The sequence below is a fragment of the Vidua macroura genome, chromosome 13 (genome assembly GCF_024509145.1).
Source record: "Vidua macroura isolate BioBank_ID:100142 chromosome 13, ASM2450914v1, whole genome shotgun sequence".
Taxonomy (NCBI): domain Eukaryota; kingdom Metazoa; phylum Chordata; class Aves; order Passeriformes; family Viduidae; genus Vidua; species Vidua macroura.
This window is the reverse complement of record NC_071583.1, coordinates 12777442-12802394: the sequence shown is the minus strand read 5'-3', so window position 1 is coordinate 12802394 and position 24953 is coordinate 12777442. Positions and strand designations below refer to the sequence as shown.

General features: G+C 40.8%; 1 protein-coding gene across 3 annotated transcripts; it reads right to left on the bottom strand.

Moving 5' to 3' along the window:
• Nucleotides 1–469: 469 nt before the first annotated feature.
• TASOR (transcription activation suppressor) lies at nucleotides 470–24475 on the bottom strand. 3 transcript variants are annotated; one of them, XM_053989403.1, is made up of 23 exons: nucleotides 23879–24459; nucleotides 17519–17664; nucleotides 16311–16403; nucleotides 15390–15462; nucleotides 14279–14370; nucleotides 13767–13925; nucleotides 12582–12709; nucleotides 11890–11921; nucleotides 11135–11240; nucleotides 10607–10710; nucleotides 10396–10499; nucleotides 10102–10174; nucleotides 9916–9990; nucleotides 8830–9534; nucleotides 7380–7795; nucleotides 6391–6529; nucleotides 4673–5601; nucleotides 3868–3987; nucleotides 3150–3309; nucleotides 2451–2559; nucleotides 2120–2298; nucleotides 1875–2033; nucleotides 470–1229 (listed from the first exon to the last, which is right to left on the bottom strand). In XM_053989403.1, exons 1-23 carry the CDS (start codon nucleotides 24267–24269, stop codon nucleotides 667–669), a joined length of 5055 nt encoding a protein of 1684 aa, XP_053845378.1. In that variant the 5' UTR covers nucleotides 24270–24459; the 3' UTR covers nucleotides 470–666. The 3 variants fall into 3 exon arrangements, with proteins under 3 accessions (XP_053845378.1, XP_053845379.1, XP_053845380.1); XM_053989404.1 differs by having other exon boundaries at nucleotides 4673–5478; XM_053989405.1 differs by having other exon boundaries at nucleotides 1144–1508; nucleotides 23879–24475.
• Between the last annotated feature and the right edge of the window lie 478 nt (nucleotides 24476–24953).

Below are 24953 nucleotides of genomic sequence, written 5' to 3'. Positions count from 1 at the left end.
ACAGATAATTGCTGTGCATGAAACCAAGCTTGGGTGTTCCTCAAGCACTTTGCAAACAATGTAAAAACCACAGACAAAGCAATGTGTTAGCAAGTCCCTTGTGCATGAAAGAGTTTATTTGATTTTTTTGTAATGGAACTGCACCATTGGTTATGGTTACTCTAATTGAGGTATTTAGCTAAAATCCAGTATATAGTCATGAAAATAAGTACACTGCCTTAGAGCTATGTAAAAACATCATACAAAATTTGTATCCATGTCAAATAAATACATTAATTTTAATATTTATGTAAAGAAACGTGACTTGGATACTCTTGTGGTTAAGAAAAAAAAACAACTGGATCTTTCACATATTTTAGGCAAACATTCAGCTTTACATTCAACAGACCTCAAACTGAAGTTTAGGTAACAGGTCAAATACAAATGTAGAAACTTAAAAGTGCCAACAAACAAGATAATTCAAGTACAGTAAACGTTAAAAAATATATGTATTTATTTAAATTTTCAGATGGTTCCAACAGGGACAGGCCATCAGGGATTTAAATAGAACATGAAAACATCTGAGATAACAAGAAACATTTTGTTCCAGAATAAAATACAAATTGTTAATCCAACATTTTAGAAACAGAGAAGTCCACAGCAACTTAGAAAAAGAGACTTAAGAGTTCATTTCTGTTCTGAATATGGCCTGGAAGAATCACAGCAACTATCCCAGCCACCAGGTGACAATGACTTTTCTGTATCCATGCTCTGATTGTAGGCAGATAGAAAATAATTGCACCCTTCTTGGTTTTGATTTGCAGGAGAAATTTGGTATGTTGTTCCCAGAAAAGTTTGATGAGTGAGGACACTAAAGTGGCTGAATTGATGGGACATGTTTAATTGTCTGCTATAAACCTGGAAGTTACTGAAAGGAGTTTGTTCAACTGCATTGTGTTTTTCTCCTTCAGCAGAGCATGTTGTAGAAACTGTAGGAATTGGCTGCTTCTCTTCCAAGTCACTTTTGTAAGTCTTTTCCCCAAGGCCAGTTTGTGCTTCAGGAGGTAACTCTGTAACTGATAAGCAGCTTTCTTTAGCATCTACTCCATGTGGGCCCTTGGTCTCTGTCTGCAAAGCTTCCACATGAGTATCATACTTAGAGGCACCACTGCAGATTTCTATTTCTGACAATTCATCCCCTGAATCCAGAGACATGTCCTCCTCATCCTTTTCATCCTTTTCTACAAGAACTACATTAAAAGAGAGAGAAAGTTCTATTCTATTGAAATATAAACTTTGGTTAAAAAGGCCATACACTACTCACAGTGTTAACACTTCAGGTCTGCCAGTCCAACAGCACTTTAAGTCTTGGTCTTCTGCCACTCGTGTTCACTTACTCAACACACACACTTAACCCTCTGTGGGAGTGTCCAGTTACTCGGTGCTAAAAGCTTCTGCACACCGTGCTCATATTTAGTGCTGGGAAATCTCAACTCCCAGCTCCAAAGGGGACAATGTCAAAACAGCATCTAAAGTTACACAGCAGGTGAGTATTTGATCAGACATTTAAAGGAGTACAATTACTGACATCTCAGTACAGGTTATCTACTCTAAGTAGATAAAGCAGGTAGAGACAAGTTTATCCTTTTCCTGAAAACAGATGCCCAGTCTAGTGCCTCAAATACCATGTTAGCCTGTACTTCTGTATTTAAGGCCTCTGGTGCTCCATCCCCACTGCTTTTCCCCCACCATTTCAAACAGAACATGAGCAGCTTGAGAGTTGGGTTTTCCTTGCCAGCTGCAGTGGCTGTTGACCAGAGTCAAGGCACACTGTCCCAGCACCTCTACCCACACATGCAGTTTAGAAAGGAAAGTTTAAGTGTGTTTGACCTCACCTGATTGTCTTTGGTCAGCACTGCAGGGAGGGAGGTGGTTCTGCTCAGTAACAGAGTTGTGAAACCCAATGAGACTTTTAAAGTTACGCATAAAGTCATCAACAGCAGCAACCACTATGCCATTATCAACGTAACTCGAGAGCGTTTTCAGATTCTTTTCTAAATACAGAAAAGAAGAGTTCGTATTAATATTTAGCACTTCTAATCAAAAAAAGGGGAGAAGTATTCCCAAATGCAGAGTTTACCTGTTAGGAAGACAACATGTCTCTGTTGTATGTTTTGAACCTGAAGCCTGATGAGACAATCAAGTTCTGGAGCATTTCGAGTTTGAGAATCACAGTTATGGTAAGACAGAATCTCAACCAAGTTCTTCTTTTGATAGGTGTTCAGAAGGGTGAGCAGGTTCAGGGCATTGGCATTCATCCTGCAGTGGGGGGAAAGCTCACAATTAGAAACAATTTAAGGTCAGTCTAAATATCAAAAGACAAACATAAGAGTAAGTTCTATTTAAGTGTTTTGGATGGCATTATGAAAGCTGAAGCATTTTAACAGCTTGTATTATAGAACCTTACTTACCTCCCCAGCTCTTTCAGTTTTTTTTGTATTTTGCAGTGGACTTTCCATTGCCATTTCCCATCTGGGGTATTGAGGTCCTCCAGAAATGTCAGGAACTGTTTTAGTTTATCTGTTATAGAGATATTGAATAAAAGTTAAATTTTGTGGTATGTAGACTGAAAATACTACTTCAGTGTATACAAAAAGCTGTTTCCTGTTGTCATCACAGTACAGTCACAAAATTACAAACAGCAGCCACTCACTTCAAAATTTTCTTCCAGGCAGACTGGCCAACAGCAGTATCATAAAACTGAGCTAACTTTCTGTACCTCAGGTGCCCAGCAGTGGTATTTAAAAGCTGACCTCCGTATACACACTCTGCCTTGCTAAAATATTTCAAAAAATTGTAACTTCATTAGCTATTCAATTTCAAATGAAGAAAAAGTAGATTTAGCATATTTGTGGATGTAGTAGTAAGGAATAAAAGGCTCCACAGACATAACTACACAATGTAATACAAACTGAAGACAAAATCTCCCTATTCATGGGTTCTTCAAGAACACCACTGGGCTGAGAAAGAGACTGCTGAATTAGCTGAAATTCTCAAAGAACATCACAAAAATTGGAAGACCTGATCCTTCACTGTGGTCAGTACGGGACCTCTCATGTACTGAAATGTCAGGATTTTAGTTCTAAAGCTTCCAGAAGGATCACGCCTACCTGTAGTGATGGACTCTGGGTTAAGGACAGATTCATCTGACACAACAAAACCCCCAGACACAAACAGCTCGTTATAAGTGTGATTTTTCACATCATCCAAACTCTCGACCCCTGCAAAGCTGACACAGGAGAGCCTCTTCAGAGTCACCAGGCTAGGGATCTGTTGAAAAACATTTGAAATCAGAGGTGTAACCACAGGTCACACAGAAAAAGGAATTACAGAACTCTCCTACCTACTAATGCTAGGCACCAAACTTTGAAACACATTTTCAAAAAATTACTGTTTCTTCTCTTGCCTAGGGAGGTGCTCTCTCAGGAGCATTACAGGAATAAGGTAAATGGGCGTTGAGCACCTGGAATAATTTTACTTTCTGTCCAGCACTGGATCTTAAGCTGTCAGGAATAGCTCAGGTCATCTGAAAGCTGCCTTCACCTCCTGTTAGAGCATCACAAAAGCAGAACTACTCAGGCCCCTGCACAGCTTTACAACTACTAACAATAAATATGCACTAGCACATGCAAGGTGGTGGAAGAAGTTATGAGTAGATGTTGCAACAAGACCATTTTTACTACAACCATTCTGTTTCTTCAAACAGCAGCTAAACACAGGGTACTTTAAATGCTGTGCTGTTAGAAGAAAGCAGCCTTGCTCCAAAGGAGCTCCTCTCACTATTGCCAACAGCTCTCTGTAGCACACAGTTACTGACGTGGGACATACCTTATGGATGAGGTTGGCAATGTCTTCATTTTGGATAATGATCAACAGTTTATCCAAATTATCGCTTTTAAGGAACTCCTCTGGATGGCACTCTGTGTTCCCTAACCTTCTAAGATATTCCTGCCACCACAGAAAGAGGAGACAAGAAAAAAGTCAGTAGGTAGTTTGGTAAAAACAATGCCCAGATGACACCCACAGCAAGAAGGTTTTCCACTTCAGTGAATCTCAGAGGGACTGGCTGCTTTATCTCTCCCATAAATTAATCAGGGGGATGCAGCAACACAGAGCAGCTGTTTCAGCAAGTCAGTCATTCCTATCAAATCACACACAGACAACCAACTGACAGTATCAAACTGCCCCAGTTTTCAAGGAAGGCCAGAAGTTTACAACTTTCATCTTACACATTTAAGTACAGAAGCAAAGTGATTCTCAAAGTTCTCTCTACTATTAATTAGAGGGGAAGAGAAAAAACCCCAAAGATACACAGAGTGACTTTTCATACATTCTTTCTAAAATGGTAGCTATCACATTTCATCCCTTATCACCTTTTTTCTGTAAGCCCACCCCCTGGTAGGATCTTCAGAAAAGACCAAGCTACAGCCTGTTCTGTTTTCCAGCTCAAAGAAAAAGCCTTACGTAAAAGCTAAATATAAGCAAGACTACCACAAAGCTCAATGAAGAAACGGGACAGGACAGCCTATTTTCACAACTCACTTTCACAGTGAAAATGAGTCCAGTTTCATACAAGTGGATTTGAAAGACACTGTTCTGATACTAGAGAGAGGTTGAACTGAAACAGCTTTACCTTGATTTCTCTGCCGAGAACACTTTCCTCCTCTTCATGAATATAAAATTTGACAGTGCTTTTCTGTACGCCTGCCATTATTTTGACCAAACTGGTAAATAGTTCAGGTTCTAACTGGCTTATGAAATCAGAAAGAGCTGGTTGAGTTGAAACATTTAAGTTCTCAGGGGATTTCTGAGTCTTTTCTGGTGGTTCCATGAGATCACCACCAGAAGAAGTCTGATCCTCTGGTTTAGCATTCCCATGAGCCATTTTCTCCTTCCCTAGGGGTAGGCTTGCTGAAGGCTGCTCATGAGAATGCAGCTCTTCCCCCAGGTCATTGCACAGTGGCTCCGGGACTGGCGCCATGTCACTGTCCCTGCACACGGCCAGCGTGTCAGGCACAGGCCCTGGGGCAGTGCTGCTCACCACCTCCAGTGCTCCAGGACTAGAATAAACTGGGGGAATCTGCTTCATGCATGAAGAAGCCAAAATGACACTGTTCAGCTTCTCACTCAGGCTCTCTATATATTCTTGGACAGAAATCTCTGATGCCTGCAAACAGATGTGTTCAGAAAGTCTCATTATCCTCTCCTGGGCCGAAAGGACTTGTGTGGACATGTCACTGACATAAGGAATGTTTTTTTGTTGCAAAATTTCTTGAATCTTTCTTGCAAAGAGCTTATATTCTTCTAACAGTGTTGTCTCTATTACTGCACTAATGGAATGCTTAGCTGTAAAAGGTTGATCTGTTAGCTCATACTGATCTTCAGGTTTCTCCACTTGTCCTGTGTAATGTCCATCTTCTGCTGTCCCCTTCTGTGTGTCTGAAAATGGAGAGCATGGCAATTGATAATCAGAATTTCTCTGTCTATTTACTACCCGGGGGTCATTAGGAAGTGCATCCGTTGGTGGCAAGTATTCCAGTGGCTCTTCTGGTGATTTCAGACCTACAGAAGAAGAGTTCATCATCACCATCATCTCATGTTTGAAAGTCACACACAGCTGATACACCAAAACCTCCAAATCCCAGCCTGAAAACAGCATTACAGTCTGCTGAGGTACAGAAGCACAGTACATTTAACAGCTCCTAAGACAGTAAAACAGCACAGTCCAAGTCTGCTGAAAGAGCAGAATACAAATCATTTTCCCAGAGATAATGTAGAATAAGCACAACAGGATACACCTCCATTACAAATTAAAAATTAAATTAGAAATCAAGCAGAGCAACATATGATTCAAGTATTTTCATTTGCTACTAGGTTAAAATCCTCACTTTTAAAAAGCTTAGACACAAATGACCTTGTGGAGTTGGACTGCAAGCTGCTCCTGATCCTGCAATTGTGAAAACAATTTTTTTTTTCTTGAAAGGGGAGGATATCAGTCTGACTGATTACTGACACAGCTTCGGTGTTGCTGCCAGAAGTGCTGGAAGACCCTCATAACCCCAGCTCACTTTCTTCACCATCCACATTCAAAACTATAGTTTTGTTTGTTTTTAAAGCATTGACATTTCTAATTTGTGTTAATATAAGGCCAAACCAATATTCTCCACCAGTATCTGTTTTCATCCAGCAGATTTCTGTATTAATCAAATACAAGAAACAACTGCACAGGCTACAGATGTGCTTGTGTACCAACATGTGATCCAAGAATGGATCTATGAATCCAGATACAAACCTTTAGAATATGCTTTCATTCACTCTTTATAGGAACAGAGGAGTTAAAGTCCATCTTACCTGTAATTGGGATAAGTTTCCAGTGCATTCCGACTTCCCCTAGATTATTTGAGCAGGGATGTTGCCTGAGATAGCCATGTTCTATAGGTGCACTAGGACAGGGACTGCAGTCTTCAAAGGTAGTCTCAGTGCTGGCTTCCTAAAAAGCAAACAAAATGCTCATCTCAAAACAACTTCTTTCGGTTTTGCTCACTATTAAGTTTTTACATTCTGAGCAGTTGACAGAAAGAACTGAGCTCACCAGCACACTGGCAATTCTGCCATCAATCTAATCCAGTCAAACTTGGAAACGTTTCCACGAGGTGCTTCTCTGGTCTCTCATTACTAAGGCAGTCCTGAGCACTGGCCTTACAGTATGGAAGCTGGGGGTGCCAAAGAGGAAGGGAGGGGAGAACTGGCTACTCCCTCAGTTTTCCAGGCTGTTGTCTTGATACCTGACTAAAGCCATGAGATGTTGGCATTGCTGAGGCACTGCCTACAAATAGTATGGGCTCTTAAAGAAGTTAATTTCATCTTACATTCTGGATGGGTAGAAGCAAAACAGCATGAAGAGTACAGGTAGGATGAACTCATTCCTGCTCTATGACTTAAAAACTGGGCTTTGTGTGAAAGTACCAGTAGAAGGCATCATGGAACAATCACACTTGTATGGTAAGGAGCTGGGGCACTGTGATCCCTAAACACAAGGGAACTCATACACAGCACTGCACCAAGAAGGCACATGAAGAGAGCTGAGCATGCGGTGAAATGCTCAGAATTCTTCAACTCTGCTCCTTTTTTATTACAGAAGGAATAGATATAAAGAACCATGAACACACACTTAAGAGTGGAGAAAATTTCTACCTATGTCCCTACCAAACAGAAAAGCTTCACAGAAGAGTTAGTACGTATCTGTGTTTGCCTCTGTAAAAAATAATGTTTTTTTTCATTCAGTTTCATATTTATGAAAATAGTAATTTCATTATCAGCATCTTGGCAGTTTCACTTACTTGTAAATGTAGCATGTGCTCAAGGGGTGCTTCGTTGGGTGGGAGCTGCAGACCAACATCAACGGGGCAGGGCAAGCACAGCACGTCAGTTTCCAGCATGGCCGGGCTCTGCGGGTCCTTGAAGGTAACACTGTCAGCCTGAGCAGTGTTAGGAAGCTCGTGATCATCTCTGTCCTGTGCTGGAATGGATTCATACTCATATTTTTGTCTCACATACTCTTCAATTTCCTCAGTGCCTAATGCTAAGGCCTGAGTGACAGACTGTGCCAGCGCCGGGTCCCAGGGGCCAGCAGAGGCCAGTGTCTCCAGCAGCGCTTCGATGTCAGCGTCCGACACATCCGCCTGCCTGAAGTCACCCTCATGGCCACCAGAATTCGTTGAGAACACAGAGTGTGGTGAATCCATGGTTCTGCCCCCTTAGAAGAAGGTGAGGAGGGGAAAAGGAATCCATTACTCAGTCTTAAAATAAAAACAAAACCAGATCCCCCCCACAAACATCTGCCACATACCCACAGTCTCAATCTTTAGCATCAGTTTGTATGTACATACACTTATTTTAACAAAAATATAGACATGCTTTCATCACATAGTCTACATTAATAATCAATGTCAAAAGACCTTTGAAGGTTCACAGAATTCCAAGCAGGAATCCCAACCATAAAGTCCACCCTTTGCCTCCTTCATCCCTACATGCCAGTCAGTATTTTTGTCCTCCTCAAGAGGACAACTAAGAACAACTAAGACCAGTCACTTCATCTTCCAGTGACTCACATACATGAGAGCAACTGGTGCTTGTTGGAAATCCCCTCTTGTGTCACCCTGCTCCCATTTCCCCCTTCTGCAGGAGGTTTCTATAACTGCCTTGAGAAAATAGTCAGGGAAACAGAAATCAAAGGGGTTTTTTGGCAGACCTTAAATCAGAAGGTATCTGTGGTACTTCTCTGAGGTTTGGATGTAGATAATTTCATGTATAGAATTATTTAATTTTATTAGGTTGTGTCCTTTGTCTCACTACACACATTACTGGCTATTTCAAAACTGAACTATGCTTTTTCCCTTCAATCTAAACTTCTTAGGTATGAAATAGGGTATTGGACACAAAGAATTACAGTAAAGTCAAACTCTACAAACTCAACTCTGCTGAGTGTTCTGTATTAGAAAGTCTTTGGACAGCTCCACAGGCAAGTAAACTCTTTGAAAGTCTGCTTTCTTTCCAAAGAGACTAAACAAAAGCAACTTCCAGGAAAATTCCCCTTGTCTCCTAGAAAGAGGAAATCTGCAAAAAATAAACTTTATCTCTATTGACAGATCTCAGACCAATGTTTAAATGAACCACCATGCATTAAATTGCCACAGCATGCAAAAAGATACTCAGTCTATAATGATTAAATGTTAAACATGCTCTGAATAGCAATGTTTAAAGAAGAACTCTAAACAAAGACTTTCTTACCTTTGTACTGAAAAATATTCTCTGAAGAGTCACTCATTTTTAGGTATTTCTGCAAATGTTCAGATTGTTTTTCCAGCTTTCTTTTCAGACCACTTCTAATTCTGGGGTCTTCAGAATCAGAATCTCCACCTACATTTTTCTTCCTACACTGGATCAAGTTAATAAGTTCCTTGAGTCTTTCAGTATCATAGTCTCCAAAATGAGGCAGTTTTTTTTTGACAGCAATGGCTTCATATTTGGGATGGATTCTTTTCCTGCATTTTGCCTTGGCAAAGTCAGAGTAGTCTTCTCTAGCTTCATAATCTGAGATGGGACTGAAGCGCTGAGGCTTCCGATTTCTATCCAGCAGTTCCTTAGCTCTGGAAACGGGGAGGTGATAGGCCTCACAACTGAAAATATAGTTCTGCAAGCACCTGCTAATGTGACCTTTGTATCTTGGGGCAGGGTACAGTGATTTTTTTTCATCCAGATGTGTTGAGTACTCATGAAATGTAAATTCTCTACCTCCTCCAGGGCCATTGTAGAGTTTTTTGAAGTACTCATGCACGTACTTTTCCATAACAGCATTGAAATCTACACCGCTGTGTCTACGGGACCGGAATAAAGCAAAATGCAGAGACTGAATCAACTTTGTCAATTCTGGAACAATTTCCTTTTTCTCAGTAGTTGAATTTTTCTGTGTTCCATATGGAACACTTTTTTGTGCTGCCAAAAGTAGAAAAGGGAATCCACAATTAAAATCAAACCATGAAGCTATAAATAAATGATGACTAGTTAGCAATACTCTGTGTTAATGCATGCTGGGTGAAACACAGTTTGGAATGACCATGAAGAAGTAGTTCAGAAGCCAGGGATGCTATATCAAGAAATTTCAACAAGTTTTACTTTCTTAAATATGAACAAATGAACCTACAATGTGCGATATTTGCTTTTGTGAAGAAACAAATATTTCTAAACACCAACACCATGACCATAACCAATGCAAACTGTTACTCTTAGTTGACACACTGACTGAATACTACAAAATCTTCAACAGAATATCACCTCTGTTTCAATAAACCTGCAGACAACAGTGAACAAAGCTACCTGAGTAAATTACACCTCTAGGCTCTGGAAACAGAAACAATGCATGAAGCACACGGGACCGTCCAGTCTGGTGGTCTAGAACACAAAAAAATAAAAACAGTTAAAAAGGAGAGGACCACCAAAAGTCAATCTAGTACTCAAAAACCAAACAAACACAACTGAAACACAAACCCAGAGTATGCTTACCATAAGGGGACATCATTTGCCAAGGAGAAAGAAGAAAAAGAAATCCTCTGTCCACAAGTGGCTTCACAAGGACCTGTTTTCAAACAAAATGAGCAAACTGATTCAAAGACATTTGCTCACTTATAGTCTTCTTGACTATAAGATAATTTTGTCTTGGGCAGAGAAGTGCCCTGGTACTTAAGAGTATGCCAGCTAAGGAATTCCAGTGAGACTGTGGATCTTGTAGTATGCCTGAAATTACTAACTAGTAAAATTATTTATTAAAATGGGAATAGTTAAATCTGTTGCACTCACAAGTTTCTCGTTCTCTAGTTTTTGAAGTAAACCCTCTAAGTGACTCCCAGAACGGGACTTCTCCACAACTTCATACAGGCTACAGTACAGGCCATTCTTCCACACTGACAGGACACAAGGGGAGAAAGAGAACGTAAGGAAAAAAGAAACAAAATTGTAATTCAGAAAACTTGAAAATTCTGAATTTAAAGAAATTAACGAGAAAATTTACCTTCTTTTCTTTCTTGGTAAGTTTCTTTTAAGAACAATGATGGTGAAATTTTTTTCTTCAGCTGATCAATGCTTGCAACTTTTTCAACCTCAAGCTTCTCAGGACTGGAGAAGAAGGTTGGGGGGAGATAAAAAAAAATAAAGACCTATTTTATTACCTTCTATATTCCTATGCTCACTGATAAAATAAGAACCAGTAAATACATGCCCTTAAGAATAATTTCTTTGGATTATCTCATGAGCCAGGGGCATTTATTCCTGCAGAGGAGTGTGTGTCACTTGAATGGAAAAAAAACCCAACAAACCCACAAACAACAAAACACCAAACAACAAAGAGATGTTGACAGTTGTGTGCCTGAACTCAAGAAAATTCTGGACACACACAACTCGAGTCTTGTTTGACATATTTAAGGCACTTAGTTAGTATTTTAGATTTTCATGTGAATATATCCAAAACTCACCAGTCTCTACTCAAAAGAGTTTTAATAGAGCAGTATTTTAAACTTACTGTCTAAATGGCAATACTCACAGCTTGCATGGAAGGAAAGGTTTTGCTGCTGATTTTAGGGAAACATGGCAGATAAGTCTGCCTTTATTCCAAAGCTGTCCCCTCCACAATGTAACGTTAGGTTTCTCTAAATTAAGATGGAGAAAGGAAGACTAAGTGAAACCACTTGCCAGCCATGATTGGAAGAAGAGGCTGCTGAATCTCCAAAATCAGTATAGGGAAAATTTCATACACATACCAGACAATAATATTAAAAGGCAACAGAAAGGATGTTATCAACCCTGTTATGTTTTGATCTGCTCTGAGCAGTGTAAGGGAGGCTGGTTTGTTACCTACACCTGTCAGTATAAGCACACCCTTGATGCTAATATCTGAGGAATTATATCCTCTTTCCTTACCTTAACTGTCAACCACTTTCATACATAATAACTTTGCTTGAATGAGGTTCAAAACAAAGCACGACAGAGAATCATATTATTCGAAGTGTTATTGAACAGGAGATTCAGGAACTGAAGCTCAGTTCTTACTACACTCTAAGTAGGAAAGGAGGGAAAAAAGACTTTTGATTTTGTTCACTTGTGATTCATTCTGATAAAAGAAGATACACATTAAGGTGTCTGTTTGATCATCCAGTATCAGCAATCAGCATGGTTCAGGATAAAATTCAGGTATACACTCAGCATAACTAAACTGGTCAAACATAAAACTGTGGGGGAAAAAACATCAAAACCTTCCCTGTCTGCGTCATAAAACCAAAAACTGGAATTCATTCTTACCTGTACTTCTATCTGCATGGAAGGTGTTTGCTCTAAACAAGAGAAGAGAGACAGAATGACTAGGCTGGAACAGAGAATTCTGACCACTGAATTTTACATTAAGAATAGTTTATCAGTCTAACAAAATAGGAAGGCTGGTAATTCCCTCTCTAACCTCAGTCTATCACTACTGCAGCATTTTGTACTATTTTAGACACCTTGATAACTGCTTTTAACATTTCACAGTACAGTCTCCACACCTGGACATCTTCCTATCAGCACAGCTATCACACTGGATCCATGATCAACTGGCCATCTACGTATTCTCTCCACAAGCAGACATCAGTGAAGGGTTCAGAGACAAAATATACAGAATATTATTTTAGAGTACCAAGCAAGATAATGCTGTGAATATTTTCATGTCCACAAATTTTCTCAGTTAGGTAAAAGCCCCCATTATTTGTGGATTCCACCTGGGCAAAAGGCAAGCAAGTGGGAAGATCTGCAAAACTACTTCCCACAGGGGCCACCCTGCTGCATAAAACCGATTTTGGCACCTCTTGCTTTGCATTAGAAGTATTTATTATACTAAGTCCCTGTGACACATTCATTCACTTCAGCACTGTTCATTTAAATCAATTCTAAGCTACTGCCAAGAGCTATGAATTCTTCATGCTACATGCAGATTTTCCACAACTCATTTCCTAGCTTACCTTGATGGGGGCACAACTTTTGGTCCTTGTGCCATGTCATCTTTATAAGTAAATGAAACAACAGCATAAGGACAAACATGTCTTGGTCTTCGCCTGATCTCATCAAAGCCGTATTCATAAAAGTAGTACTGGGAAAAAGAAGAGACAATGTTAAATCAGAAGCCTGGAGGAATCCTTAATTTCTTTAAATGCCGGTATTTAAAAAAAAAGCTTTTAAATGCTCCTCTCATATGTACTAGAGAATACAATAAATTAAGGTAGTTTTTTTATCTTCTCCCTCCTTTATTGACCATTTAGATATGGACAGTACCTTCAGGAGTGAATCAAGAATAAAACATTATTGAAATGCAACATTTACTTGAAAGTATTTTTGGTGAGAGAAGGGATTAACTAATAAAAAACAAAAAAATTCAGAGGAAAGTAAATATTGCAATGAGTTTTGGAGCGTATCCTTAGCTCAATCACCAATATAAAATGTTAATTTAGGCACATTTGCAATGAGAAATGAAAAAATACATTCATTTTTTAGCCATCTGATTCAGTGTCCAGCCCAGTGATTTACAGAAGACAAAAGAAGTTATTAATACTGAAGAGAATGCTTTCAAGCAAGGATCCTGAAATCTGCAGACTTGGTGGAATAATCTGGTTGCAACAAATTGCTACAGTAAGAGATAGTACACCTGGAGGAACAAAAATGCCTGGAACTGATTTCATTCTGTCTTCCCTCATCATCTCCAAACCTGAGAATCTGGAAAGGGGAGTAAGAAAGAAAGAAAGAAAAAAAAAAAAAAAAAAAAAAAGAAAAGAAAGAAAAATGCTATTCTCTCCTAGCTCCTTTAGGAGTCTCACTTAATGACCACAAACCTGTTGTACTTTTATACTTCAAACTCCCCACATCAAGTCCTCTCTTTCAGCCTCCATTCCAGTCCCATGTACATTCCCCAGTTATTTCCTATGCCACCTCCACCCTAATCTGAGGGAGATCTTCGCCTGAGGGAACAGGAGAGGCTGCCATGCTGTCCTGGGATTTCAAATGCAGGCACCTGTGAACTGCTACACACACCCAGCTGCAGCTTCACAGGGAAGCTCAGGGTTTGTTGTATCTTCAGTGATTTTCTCTCCATCATTTCAGAAGTTCTGTTTATGAAAGTTTTATGTAAGAAGGTAACACAGGCTCAGCTTTACCTGAGTAAGTTCATAAGCTCGGTAAGCCAACAAGGAGGTGACTTTAGTTGCATTCTTTGAAACATGACACTCGTGCTTTGGGGTGGGATCCAACACACTCTTGACAGTTGATTCCACTGCTTTCATACCAATGTGGTCATATATGCTTTTCATTTTTCCCTGAAATAAAGAAGAATTGTCAGCATGAGCTTTTTCCTGGAAACTGACAAACTGCTTCAAGTACCAAAGAAACTAAGAACAGAGAAAAATAAAACAAGCCATTAAAAAAGCCACTTCTGGAAGTACATTCTTTTCATACTTTCAAAAAAAAAAAAACCCAACATATTTTTGCCTTCTATAACAATTTATTATGCTTTATTTAAGTTTAATATCAATACTGGATTTTACATCTAGTAGAGGTCTAGTTTCTCTATACAGAGATTACTGCACAAATTAAAAGTAAATTAGGTTAAAACCACCTGGGTGTTACCAGTAAGCAATGTAATCCTTCAAGAATAGCAAGATGAAATTACCTTTATTATTTTAAAAACAATCACATCTCCAGTTGCTCCAGATTCTAGAGGATTAGGCTGCAATAAATCAGCATACTTGGAGATATATACACCTGAGAAGAGTATAAAAATAAATCAAAATACATTATGCTGAATGTTAAGACATTATTAGAGGTTTATAAAGCATTACATGGGATTAAAGCTCAATGCACACAAAAGAATAAATATACAATTGACACTCAAGTGCAAAGGTAAACTAATTTTGTGCTTTTCTGTAGTCAGTTATTTAATGATTTTACAGCCACACACTGTCATTTGTTGGTCTGGCTGACTACCTCAGATCAAAGAACTTAATTCAGATACTCTGAAAAGCATCCATTTGGCTTAGGTTCCTCTCATTCCAAGTCTGTATTTAACTGCTTAAGCAAATTGCTCCAGACTCTTTACCAGCTAAACAATAAAAAATCATATGCTCATAAAGCTTTGTTCTTCTCCACCTCACACCTATTTCTGCTTTCAATATTCACGTCTATATTCATTCATATTGTCTGCTTTCAATATTCATGATACCTCTGTACCATGTTCCTCTTACACAGGATGACAAAATTAGTTCTTAATTTTCTATTTGAAAAGCTTTGCAAAAGGAACTTACTGTCTTGCACTCTCAAAACTCTTTAACACCTTGTGACTCTTCTAAGTCTCCAATTTACCTACGCTTTTCTTGGATTTGTGGATTCAAGAATTTTAGTTCTATCTACATCAAAACTGAGCTGAGCTACTGTGTCTGTGAGGTCTCTCTGAATGCACACACCTACAAACAAACACAGAGGCAGCCAGCCACACACTGCATTAGCTCCTTGGCCCCTCAGGTTTACTGGAAAGACATGGGCTATTGGTTTGACTTAAAGCCAAATGAGAATTAGGTGTTCCCTTTGGAAAGGGAATATAATTGAACTACTCCAAAACAGAGCTATGAAATAATGTTCTGATGTCCATTTCCTTTGCTAAAAACATCTTGCTGTGATATTGCCACAGTCAGTGATAGAAAAAGGACTGAAAGTTCACACAACTGCATCACATTATCTGCCAACTGCTACTGAATAACCAGCACTTCTAATCAAAAGATAGTTACCCATGGAAGGGCTGCCAAGAACTGTGATTTTGGAGTGGCCAACCTGCAGTCCCTTTTCACATATGCTCTGGATCTAAAGAGAACAGACAGTTTTTTAAGCAAGTCTGTTAGGAAAGCCAGGATATGAATAGAACAAACAGTGAGAAATTACAATTACAGAATTTAAATTAAGATTCTAACAAAACCCCAACCATTACAAATAAAGACAAGACTAGTCTGAATTCTCTACATAACTATTAAACTGTGCAAGTAGAACTCTGATATGGAACAGCTACATAGATTCACCTATATGTTAGAAAACCACAGCCTCCCTATACCTTAAACACTGTTTGTGATCATTACTTACCTTTAATACAGAAAAACTTAGTATTTAAAACAGAACCTGTCAAATGATTGAATGCTTAAGAAATCCCAATTCTATGATAGCAGACAAAGCACAGAAATCATCTGTCCATCACTTTGATTAAAAGTATATGATCAAAGAAGAGACAGAGAAGACAATGTCCATTTTCTAATATTACAGGTTACCTTGTTGATGCAAATAAAAGAAGAAAAAAACACCAAAACCCAAATGCAATGAAAACACAAAATATTCCTCATTAAAAAAAAAAAACACAAAACCACAAATACAAACCAAATAAAAACTCACATGCCATCCAGAAAATCTATCCTTTTATTTATAAAACAGAGTCTAAACCAGAGCAGATACAGAGACATGTAAATGGAGTACCTTAAGTATCAGGGAATAGAGGATTTAAATGGTGACAAGATTCCTTTCCCATCCTTCTACACCTTCTAGTGCTGAATTTTGCACAAGTAACTTTAAGATTGTGTAAATAAAACCACTCTGAAAAAAACCCGAAGCCCCAAAACCTCCTAACTGCTGAAGAAAGTACTTCCCCTACAGAGCTCACCCCTCACCTGGCACCGATCCACCATGAGGAATGCGTAACTTTCCGAGAGCTCCTTCTCCAGGCGCCCATCGAACTTCAGCTCTCTGCGTTTTTCTGTGAACTGTTCATACACAAAGTTCTCAACACAGGTACACTGCTGCTGGCACATTCAAGTGTCAATGTTTTAAGGCCCCATCTATCTTAGCAGATCCAAGTGTACAAAAATAATCAAAAGATAATCCAAATTACATCACTGGATGCTATAATTAGATTTCAAAAACATTATACCTGTAGGAAATCTAATTGGCTTAATCTGCCCAAGTATTTGTTGTTTTAAGAGACACTCTTCAAACAAATCTGTGCAGTAACACTTTAGTTTGTTTGATCTTTGTAGCAGAACTGGCTAAAACCAGCCAGCCCAATGCCTTCCATATAATCGTTGAAACTCCAGAAATAAGACTTTTACTCTTTTTACGAGACAGAACTCTTACACTGTGCAAATATTTTTGCAAATGCACCTCACTGCTGCTGAGGTGGTTTTTACCAATCTTTCTCAGCTGTAACCATGAATAATTAATGTAATAGCAGAAAATGCTTCAGTTTACTTCATAACTTCAAGATGATAATCACAGCAAACAAATTATATATTCAATTACTTCATATGTGAAGCTTTTTGGCACTGGGAATGAAAACTTCATTTGAGAGTGACAAGAGCAAGCCAAGGCTGGATTTAAGAGACACCACATAAGGCACAACAGAAGGGCTTCAACCAAGGTGCTCCGCTTACTAGATCAGTAATCAATTTTAACTAAAGTACTTCTAGGAAAACAACAAAGCTACAGAGATTATGGAAACTTATATCAGGCACATATTTTAATCTTAATTTTCTCAGGAAACATCAGCCCTATAAAGAAGACATTAAAATATCTTTCCGGGTATTAAATATCTTACTAAAAATTAAGAAAAATTTTGAAAGCTAAAAACACAGACTTAAGAGGTGTCAAACACAATTTTCCTTTTAGTCTTCTTGGAGTATCTGGCAGGCAAGAGTTTAAAACTATGCAGTAATAAACTTGCTGGAAAAATAGCTGCTTATATTTCTGGGGATGTGAGTTTGCAATTAAAGACCAACTACATAACTGAAAATAATCCCGAGGTCTCTGCCTCTAGATTGAGAGGAAGCACTGTCATTTGACTGGTACCTTATAGAGAAGCAGAAGCCACAAATATACTCACTTCCTTTTCCAACAGTTCACTATGAACTAAGCTGGCTCTCTTGTATTTAAAATTAGACACTGAACTTTGATCCAAGTAGCAAGAATGTAGAATCTTTATAATATCCTCAAATTCCCGAGAACCTGGAAGTACTGGCTGAAAGAGTGCTATAAGAGAGAATAAATAAAATAATTAATGCCTACATATATGTGAAAACATCCAAAATTTTCCAGTTCACTGACAGTTTATGCATGAAGATAAATGGTTTGAGATTCAATTTCAAACACAAAACACCAAGAATACTTGGCAAATATGGACTTCAAAAAATTTATCTCAAAATTTCCTAGAATGATAGCATCTTTAAAAAATCACAATTATATTTTTTCATATTGCTTCTGAACAGCTACTAGTTCTCAGAAGTTTGTAAGGGAAGCACCTCAAGTCTGAATTTACCCCTTGAAAAACATCTAATGTGTACTGCAAAACACTGTAATTAAACTTTCAAAACTATAATTTACTAATTAACTCCTTTAATTAAGAAGCAGGAACAAATTGTCCTAATAAAAACCTCAACAAGAGTTTCAAAGCTTGGCCCCACTTCAGAATTATGATGAGGGTTTGTGTGTGTTTATGGCAATTAAGCTAAATATGAAGAAACCCAATCCTATTTAAAGAAGACAAATAAGCTCCTATTATTAAAAATACCAGGCCCCCACTGCCTGTGTTCATGCTTGATGATGTTATCCCTTACTATACCTGCTTTAAAAGGAAAGCCCTTTGTGAGCTGTTGTACAAATTCCCTCCTGGGCAAACCTTTACCCAGTTCCCACAGGGAAGCAGTCATGTCCCTGAGCTTCTTATCTGTGTTTGGGTGCCAAGGTGACAAAATGATCAGAGGAGCAACCCTGGAGTGAGCAGCAGAGGATGGCAGTGCAGATTTTGAGAGTAGCAGCAAGGAAAAAAACATCTCTGGGGGAACTGAACTAGCACAACACAAGTGGTTTTTATCCTCACAGCAACCTCTAAGACACGCACCAAAAATGCATGATTTTTACTGTAGTTACAACAGTTAGGAACAACAATAGGACTAATCTCAAAAAAAAAAAATAACCAAAAAAAAAACAAACCCAAAAACAAACAAAACCCACCAAGAAAAAAAAAACCCACAAGGAAAAAACAACAAAAAAGCAACCAACCATTACTCTAACAACAAATTAAATTTAATTCTTTCTTCAGAGTATACCTTCCAATTTCATTACAAAATATGGCAGTAGATTTAGGCAGCAATCTTTCCCTTATTTACAGAAAAGATTTACTGCATAAACCTCAATATAAAACAAATGTTCCTAATGAAAACCAAACTGTTCTGTGTTATTTAGCAAAAGCTGCACTTTAGAAGGCCACACCACATCTGCAAACTGAACTCAAGCAAGGATTCCAACAGCACCAACAGTGAGAAAGTGATTTTTTAAGAGTAGAAGTTATGAAAGCGATTTCGAAACCATACTTATGTAACATCCTTCTTAGTAACTACACCTTCATTCTTCAAAAGCTGACAGCAATATGGGAGGAGGCAGAATTGAAAGTGAATAGAATTCTCAGCTCAGTATTACTGGGACTGAACGCTCTTGTACTGAAGAGATAAACACTTATTAATAGAATAGAAAATGAGCCTGCTGCAGGTGCACACGCCCTGGGAAAGCACCCCCTGTTCCACCCCAGCCCCAAACGTCCCTTGAACACTACAACACTAACTCCCTGTCAGAAAGGTCTGGGGTTCACACACTGCCAGCTCCTCAAAATGACCATTTAAGGCAGAAGGTTGTCTGTGCCAGCTGCTCGATGGAATTTCCTGTTTTCTTACCAGTGTTTACTGTACCTTATTCCTTCTCCCTCCTTCCCCCAGGACACAAGCTCAGTAAAAATGAGCCTCTCATTTCCATCTGGAGACCAAACAAGTGAAAAGCACTGCAGGGTGAGCTAGAAAGAGCCACTACAAGCTATACATAATGTCTCACCTACTTTCCCAGATGCAAATCGAGGAAGAGGCATATTATTACATGAATTAAGATCCTCTCATACACACAAATATTATCAGCCATGCTCCTATTTGTATTCAAACATCTTCTGCTTTGTGGAAGGCTCCAGGGAGCGAGATGAGACAGACTTGCCCTGAACCAGCAAGTCCCCCTACTCTCCTGGTAGGGAGAATCTGCATAAACTAGTATACACTTAGTGCTCAACACATTTATGGAAAAGCCCTACTTAATCATTAAATTATGGAACACGGAAAATAAGATTTTTTTTTAAGATTGTTGCAGTTTTTTCTTCCAGAACTTGAGGCACTGCAGACTTCATGCTCTCAATGAAAACATGAACCACTACCCCAGTGAGGTGAGTAGTCAGGCAATACTCTTCAGTTTGTCACGAGCTGTGGTGTTCAAGGACAGTGATGGTCTAAAATGTAAATGTCACCATAGCAGGGCCTGTACCTTACTTCAAAGAAGGAGCGCAGAAACAAGACAAAATTAAAATAAAACCGAGAAGTTCTAAACTAGACCTTGTACAGCAGTCACCAAGGCCTGTGCTCCCAGGCAAACTATGAAATTACTGAGCTCATCCCCTGTCTCCCATCACTTCAAAGAGCAGCCATGTGCACATGCATATCTTCCAGGCTTCTTGTACATAGCTGATGGGGACACGTTGCACCTTTACTGCCCTGTGTTAATTAAACAGTAATTAAAGTAAGGACTAATCTGCAACATCCTTTAATATAAGTCAATTGTTTGGGGTTTGCTAGCTTGTTTGGCACAGGTAAAAATAAGTAAATAAATACTGGGTTTGTTCAGCTTCTACCCAGGGCACTGAAACGTATGTAATTATTTTTAGGTGGAAATTGAGTTTAGCTAATAAGTACTCTTCAAGGGACAGGGACTGGACTGGATGTTTGGATGTATGTCATGGCTGAGAGGCTGCACTTTTCTTTCACACCTGTCTGATGTTTCAGTATCAGAAAACTGAGATTGGAGCTACTGGGTTTGATTGCTTTAAGTCAGAATGTGAAGACAGAGCCATCCTCCTTGAGCAATCCTGAACTAAGCTTGAAGTGAAGATAAGTAAATTAATGATTTTCCTATCAGCTAAACTGGCAGAATGCTAGCATTCTTCACACACAAGTGCTCCTGCTACAAGAGCTCCATTGAGAAGCACCCTTTTAAGTCTCAGTTTCTTTCAGTCTTCATTTTTTAGACTAAGACAAAAAAATCGGTGGTGTTAACAAACTGTGACATTTTTACCTTTGGGACTTTTTCAGCCCAAAATGTCTTGTGCTCTCAACAGGCCTAAATAGTTACCAAGTTCAGGGACTGACAGAGTTCTCTACCTAGAAATATCGTGCAGCAAACATCTGATGCACATCTCTACCAAAGAACGGGAAAATGAGAAGACAAAAGACAAGGCAAAATGATGAATTAGAAAAGGGACAACCTCGACATTCATGCAAGTATTACAGAGTTTCATGGGTAAAAGCAAGACCTTTTTCCTTCACCTCAGCCTGAGAAACAGTAGTCATTTGCTACTTTGACAGACTCCAGAAACAAACTCCAGCTTTAATCAACAAGCAACCCCTTAAAGGCACTGACTGCAATGTCAGCATCATTGGTGGAAATATCCTTTGGTAAGGGGATCACTCATACAGTTCAGCAAGTTAAAAGTGCTCTTACACTGATTTATCCTTAAAATTTGCTTTCCTAATCCTATCAAGGACCTCTCAAGTTTCAAGCAAACTTGGAAACCTGTGAAGATCAGACAACTGAATTAGAAGAGGCCATGACAAGCCTGAAGATAAATGACAGATAAGCTGCTCAAGAGAGCGTAACACCATTGCTAAACTCTGTGTACCAAGAAAATAAACCTCCAAGGAACTTCTGGAGGAAGAAAAATGCAGGCGTACCTTAAAAAAATAATGTTGCAGCCAACCTTTCTTTCGTTTCCTGAATTCCTATGCCAGCAAAAAGAATGAGAAGATCAGAAGTATTCTCTGTGCAAACTGATCACAGTTGTTAAGAGCTATCTTTCCTTCAGATTACAAAGGATTTCTGTTGTCTTCCAATCCCTACTACTTAAGTCTCCAAGAGGGAAGATAAATTCTGAAGAAGATAAATAAGCAGCTAAAGCCTAAATTTTCTAGGATATTTCTCTTACATTTTGGAAGCTAAAGCTTAAATTTTCTCTTACCTCCATGCTTTCCGGATTCAATTTTTAATTTCTTCACTACCAAAAATTGTTCCTGAAACATATTTTGGTGTTTAAAAATATTTAAAAATCCAGCAAAAAAAACACCTCCAAACCAACTCAAACACCTCTGACAAAATAATCCTGGACATACTTTGTACATAGCAGCTAAGCCTTCACAGTCAAGGCAGCAGCTATCTCTCAGGATGGCATGTCCAGGAAAGACATGGTGGTTTAAAAAGCAGAACAAGGACAATTCAACGGCAAGGAATGATGGAGGAAGCTTCCAAGTGTATTGCTTCATCCTGGGCTTTAGAATCAAACCAAGAGAGTTCTTTTGAGAGGGACTGGCGTCATTCAGATTATTTTGCAGTTTAACAAGATGTATTTAAGCACTAGCAATAAGGATCTGTAAGCGCCACTAGGCATCAGATGAGCCAGTGCTGATCTTCCAGTTCAGTTCCAGAGCTGACTGAATTGCATCATTTTTCAAATGGCAATACAAATCCTAATAGCAATTTAATTGTCCTCAAACTGCACGTTTGGCAGTCCCTGCCAAACAATCAGCAGCTGTAAGCCCACAAGCACCGTGGGCTGAATGGAGCACGGTCTGCTCTGAAAGCTTCGGAAGCTCTAAGTCATCAGAATGATCGAAATACCTGAGAGCCTTTCTGCAGGCTGAAAGGAAAAAAGGTGAGAATGGCTCAAATGACCTTGACATTATCAAGTCAGTTTTTGAGGTAAAGTAAGAATGGCTTCCTCATCTACCTTAGAGGCCACAGAAGCCTGAGGTTTGAACTACACAATCCAAAACCTTTTGCACACTGCAGATGGCTCAGCATAAGCAAATGACGAATTAGACGACCTGAGAAGATATTTTGCAGGTTTTCATTCACATTGGAACCAAATGCTAAAGAGGAACTTCAAATATCGTTGGTTAAGTACTAAACATTTCCAAAATACATTTAAAGGTATTCACACGTAACCACACTTGGGTGTGACACACAAGACACTTCAGTTGTCCATGAGGCACCATGTTACATCCAGGTATTTTTCTGTCAGATGAATTATAAAAGACTTTTTTTCTCCAAATCAACCCAGTTCTTTTTACAATGAATCTCTGCTAGACTTGTATCACCCCAGAGCGGGGTGGCAATGGGAAAGATTGGGAAGAAAAAGGGGTCTTTACTGCCAAAAGGAATTAGTCTATTACTGGAGAGAAAAGACTGGATAATGAAATAAACCTACCTTCATCTCTTCCTTACAGAAGAAAGCATTTCAAGAAGTTAAGATGTTACTCTCTTCTCTGAAGAACAAGAAGCCTACTCAAACAAGTATTTTTGTGATATGGACTAAGTTACTGACTCCGTATTGCGAAAGAGCAAGACCTAAGATAAATTTCAGGGAGGAAATCAGATAGGTCTTCAACTCCACTTAACAAAAACAAAGTTAAGCAGAAACCAATGGAGTCTTGTGAAAAGCAAGACATACCAGAGGTTTTTAGAAGAAGAGTTACTCAGAAACAAAAAAAACCCAAACCCTGGACCCTTTGAAGCAGAATGCTTCCAAAGCGAGGCCCGAGAATGTGGGCTGCTCCGTTTCTCCCTGCAAAGAACTTTCACCAGATAAGAACAGTCTTCTCCGTTATCATCAATGAAGAACAACTCTGCTGGGTTTGCTTAGTCTATCCTAACCAGGATTACACCCTTCTCCTGCAGGGAGGAGGTCGGGGAAGAGAAAAGTGAACCTTCTTCGCTGATGTCCATGTCCCAAAGAATCATCTTCTCCACATGCCAATGAACCTCCGGAAGCAGAGCTGAGATCAATTCAAGCCCACCCTGACCACATCCAGCTTCTCCTCCTTTTAAAGCAAGAGGTGTGAAATTCAAGCCGAGTTTTTGTTTTGGTTTTGTTTCATCCTCGTGACAAAATAAAAGTGAGAAAGAACAGAGGAGGGGTAGGGAAATAATGCAATGTAACAGCCTGACACGAAAATCGGCTCCTCAGCAGCTTCGCGAGTGCGAGCCAGCAGAGCCTCCTCCACACCGCAGGGTTTGCATGCAGCCGTGTGAGGTGTCTGAGAGCAGCCTGATGAATCGGATGGAGGGGGGAGCGAGGTAGAAAAGGGAGGGGAAGGGAAGGAACAACCTTTCTTTTCTCTGCTCTTCCTGGGGATCTGAAAGTTCCTCCTAACAGGCTGCTGGTCTTCTGGGGGCTTAGGGAGAGGGGGCGGCCCCCCGAGCACACCGCTGGGCGGCTGCTGCTGCTGCTGTTCATTTGCCGTCGAGATGCTGCTCCTGCGCTGGCTGCTGCTACTGATGCTGAGGTTTGTGAGGACCTTGTCCTCTGCAGCAACAGCAGCCACCAGCAGCGCCTCCCCAGCGCTACCGCTCTCAGAGCGTCCGCCATTTTGTGTGGTGTCCTCAGCGGCTCCTGCTCTGTTACTCTCCACTCCGAGGACGCCCGCGCTGGTCTTCTCCATCCGCTGATGCTGCTCCAGCTCCATCTCGCCGCCAGTGCGGATCACGGCATCCGCCATTCCCCTCCGGAGAAGCGAGCCCGGCAGCCCGCGCCTTCTCTTCTTCCCAGCACAGCGCCCCTGCCCAGCGCCAGCAGCGCCCGCGCCGCCTCGACTCCCCCCTCCGCCCGCCTCACGGCAGCCCCCGGGCCGCCCCCGCCCCAGCCCCACCACACAACATGGCGGCGGCAGGGGTGGGCGGGTCTGCGGCCAGGCCGGCCCAGCCAATCCGCTCGTGGCATACGTTATAAATATGGGCGCGGCCGGGGCGCGGGCAGTGCCCACGATATGGGGCGGGACGGGCCCGCTCGGGACCCCGCGGCTCCCGCCCCGGGGCGCCGCTCGGGACCCCGCGGCTCCCGCCCCGGGGCGCCGCTCGGGACCCCGCGGCTCCCGCCCCGGGGCGCCGCTCGGGACCCCGCGGCTCCCGCCCCGGGGCGCCGCTCGGGACCCCCGCGGCTCCCGCCCCGGGGCGCCGCTCGGGACCCCCGCGGCTCCCGCCCCGGGGCGCCGCTCGGGACCCCGCGGCTCCCGCCCCGGGGCGCCGCTCGGGACCCCGCGGCTCCCGCCCCGGGGCGCCGCTCGGGACCCCGCGGCTCCCGCCCCGGGGCGCCGCTCGGGACCCCGCGGCTCCCGCCCCGGGGCGCCGCTCGGGACCCCGCGGCTCCCGCCCCGGGGCGCCGCTCGGGACCCGCCGCCCTCCTG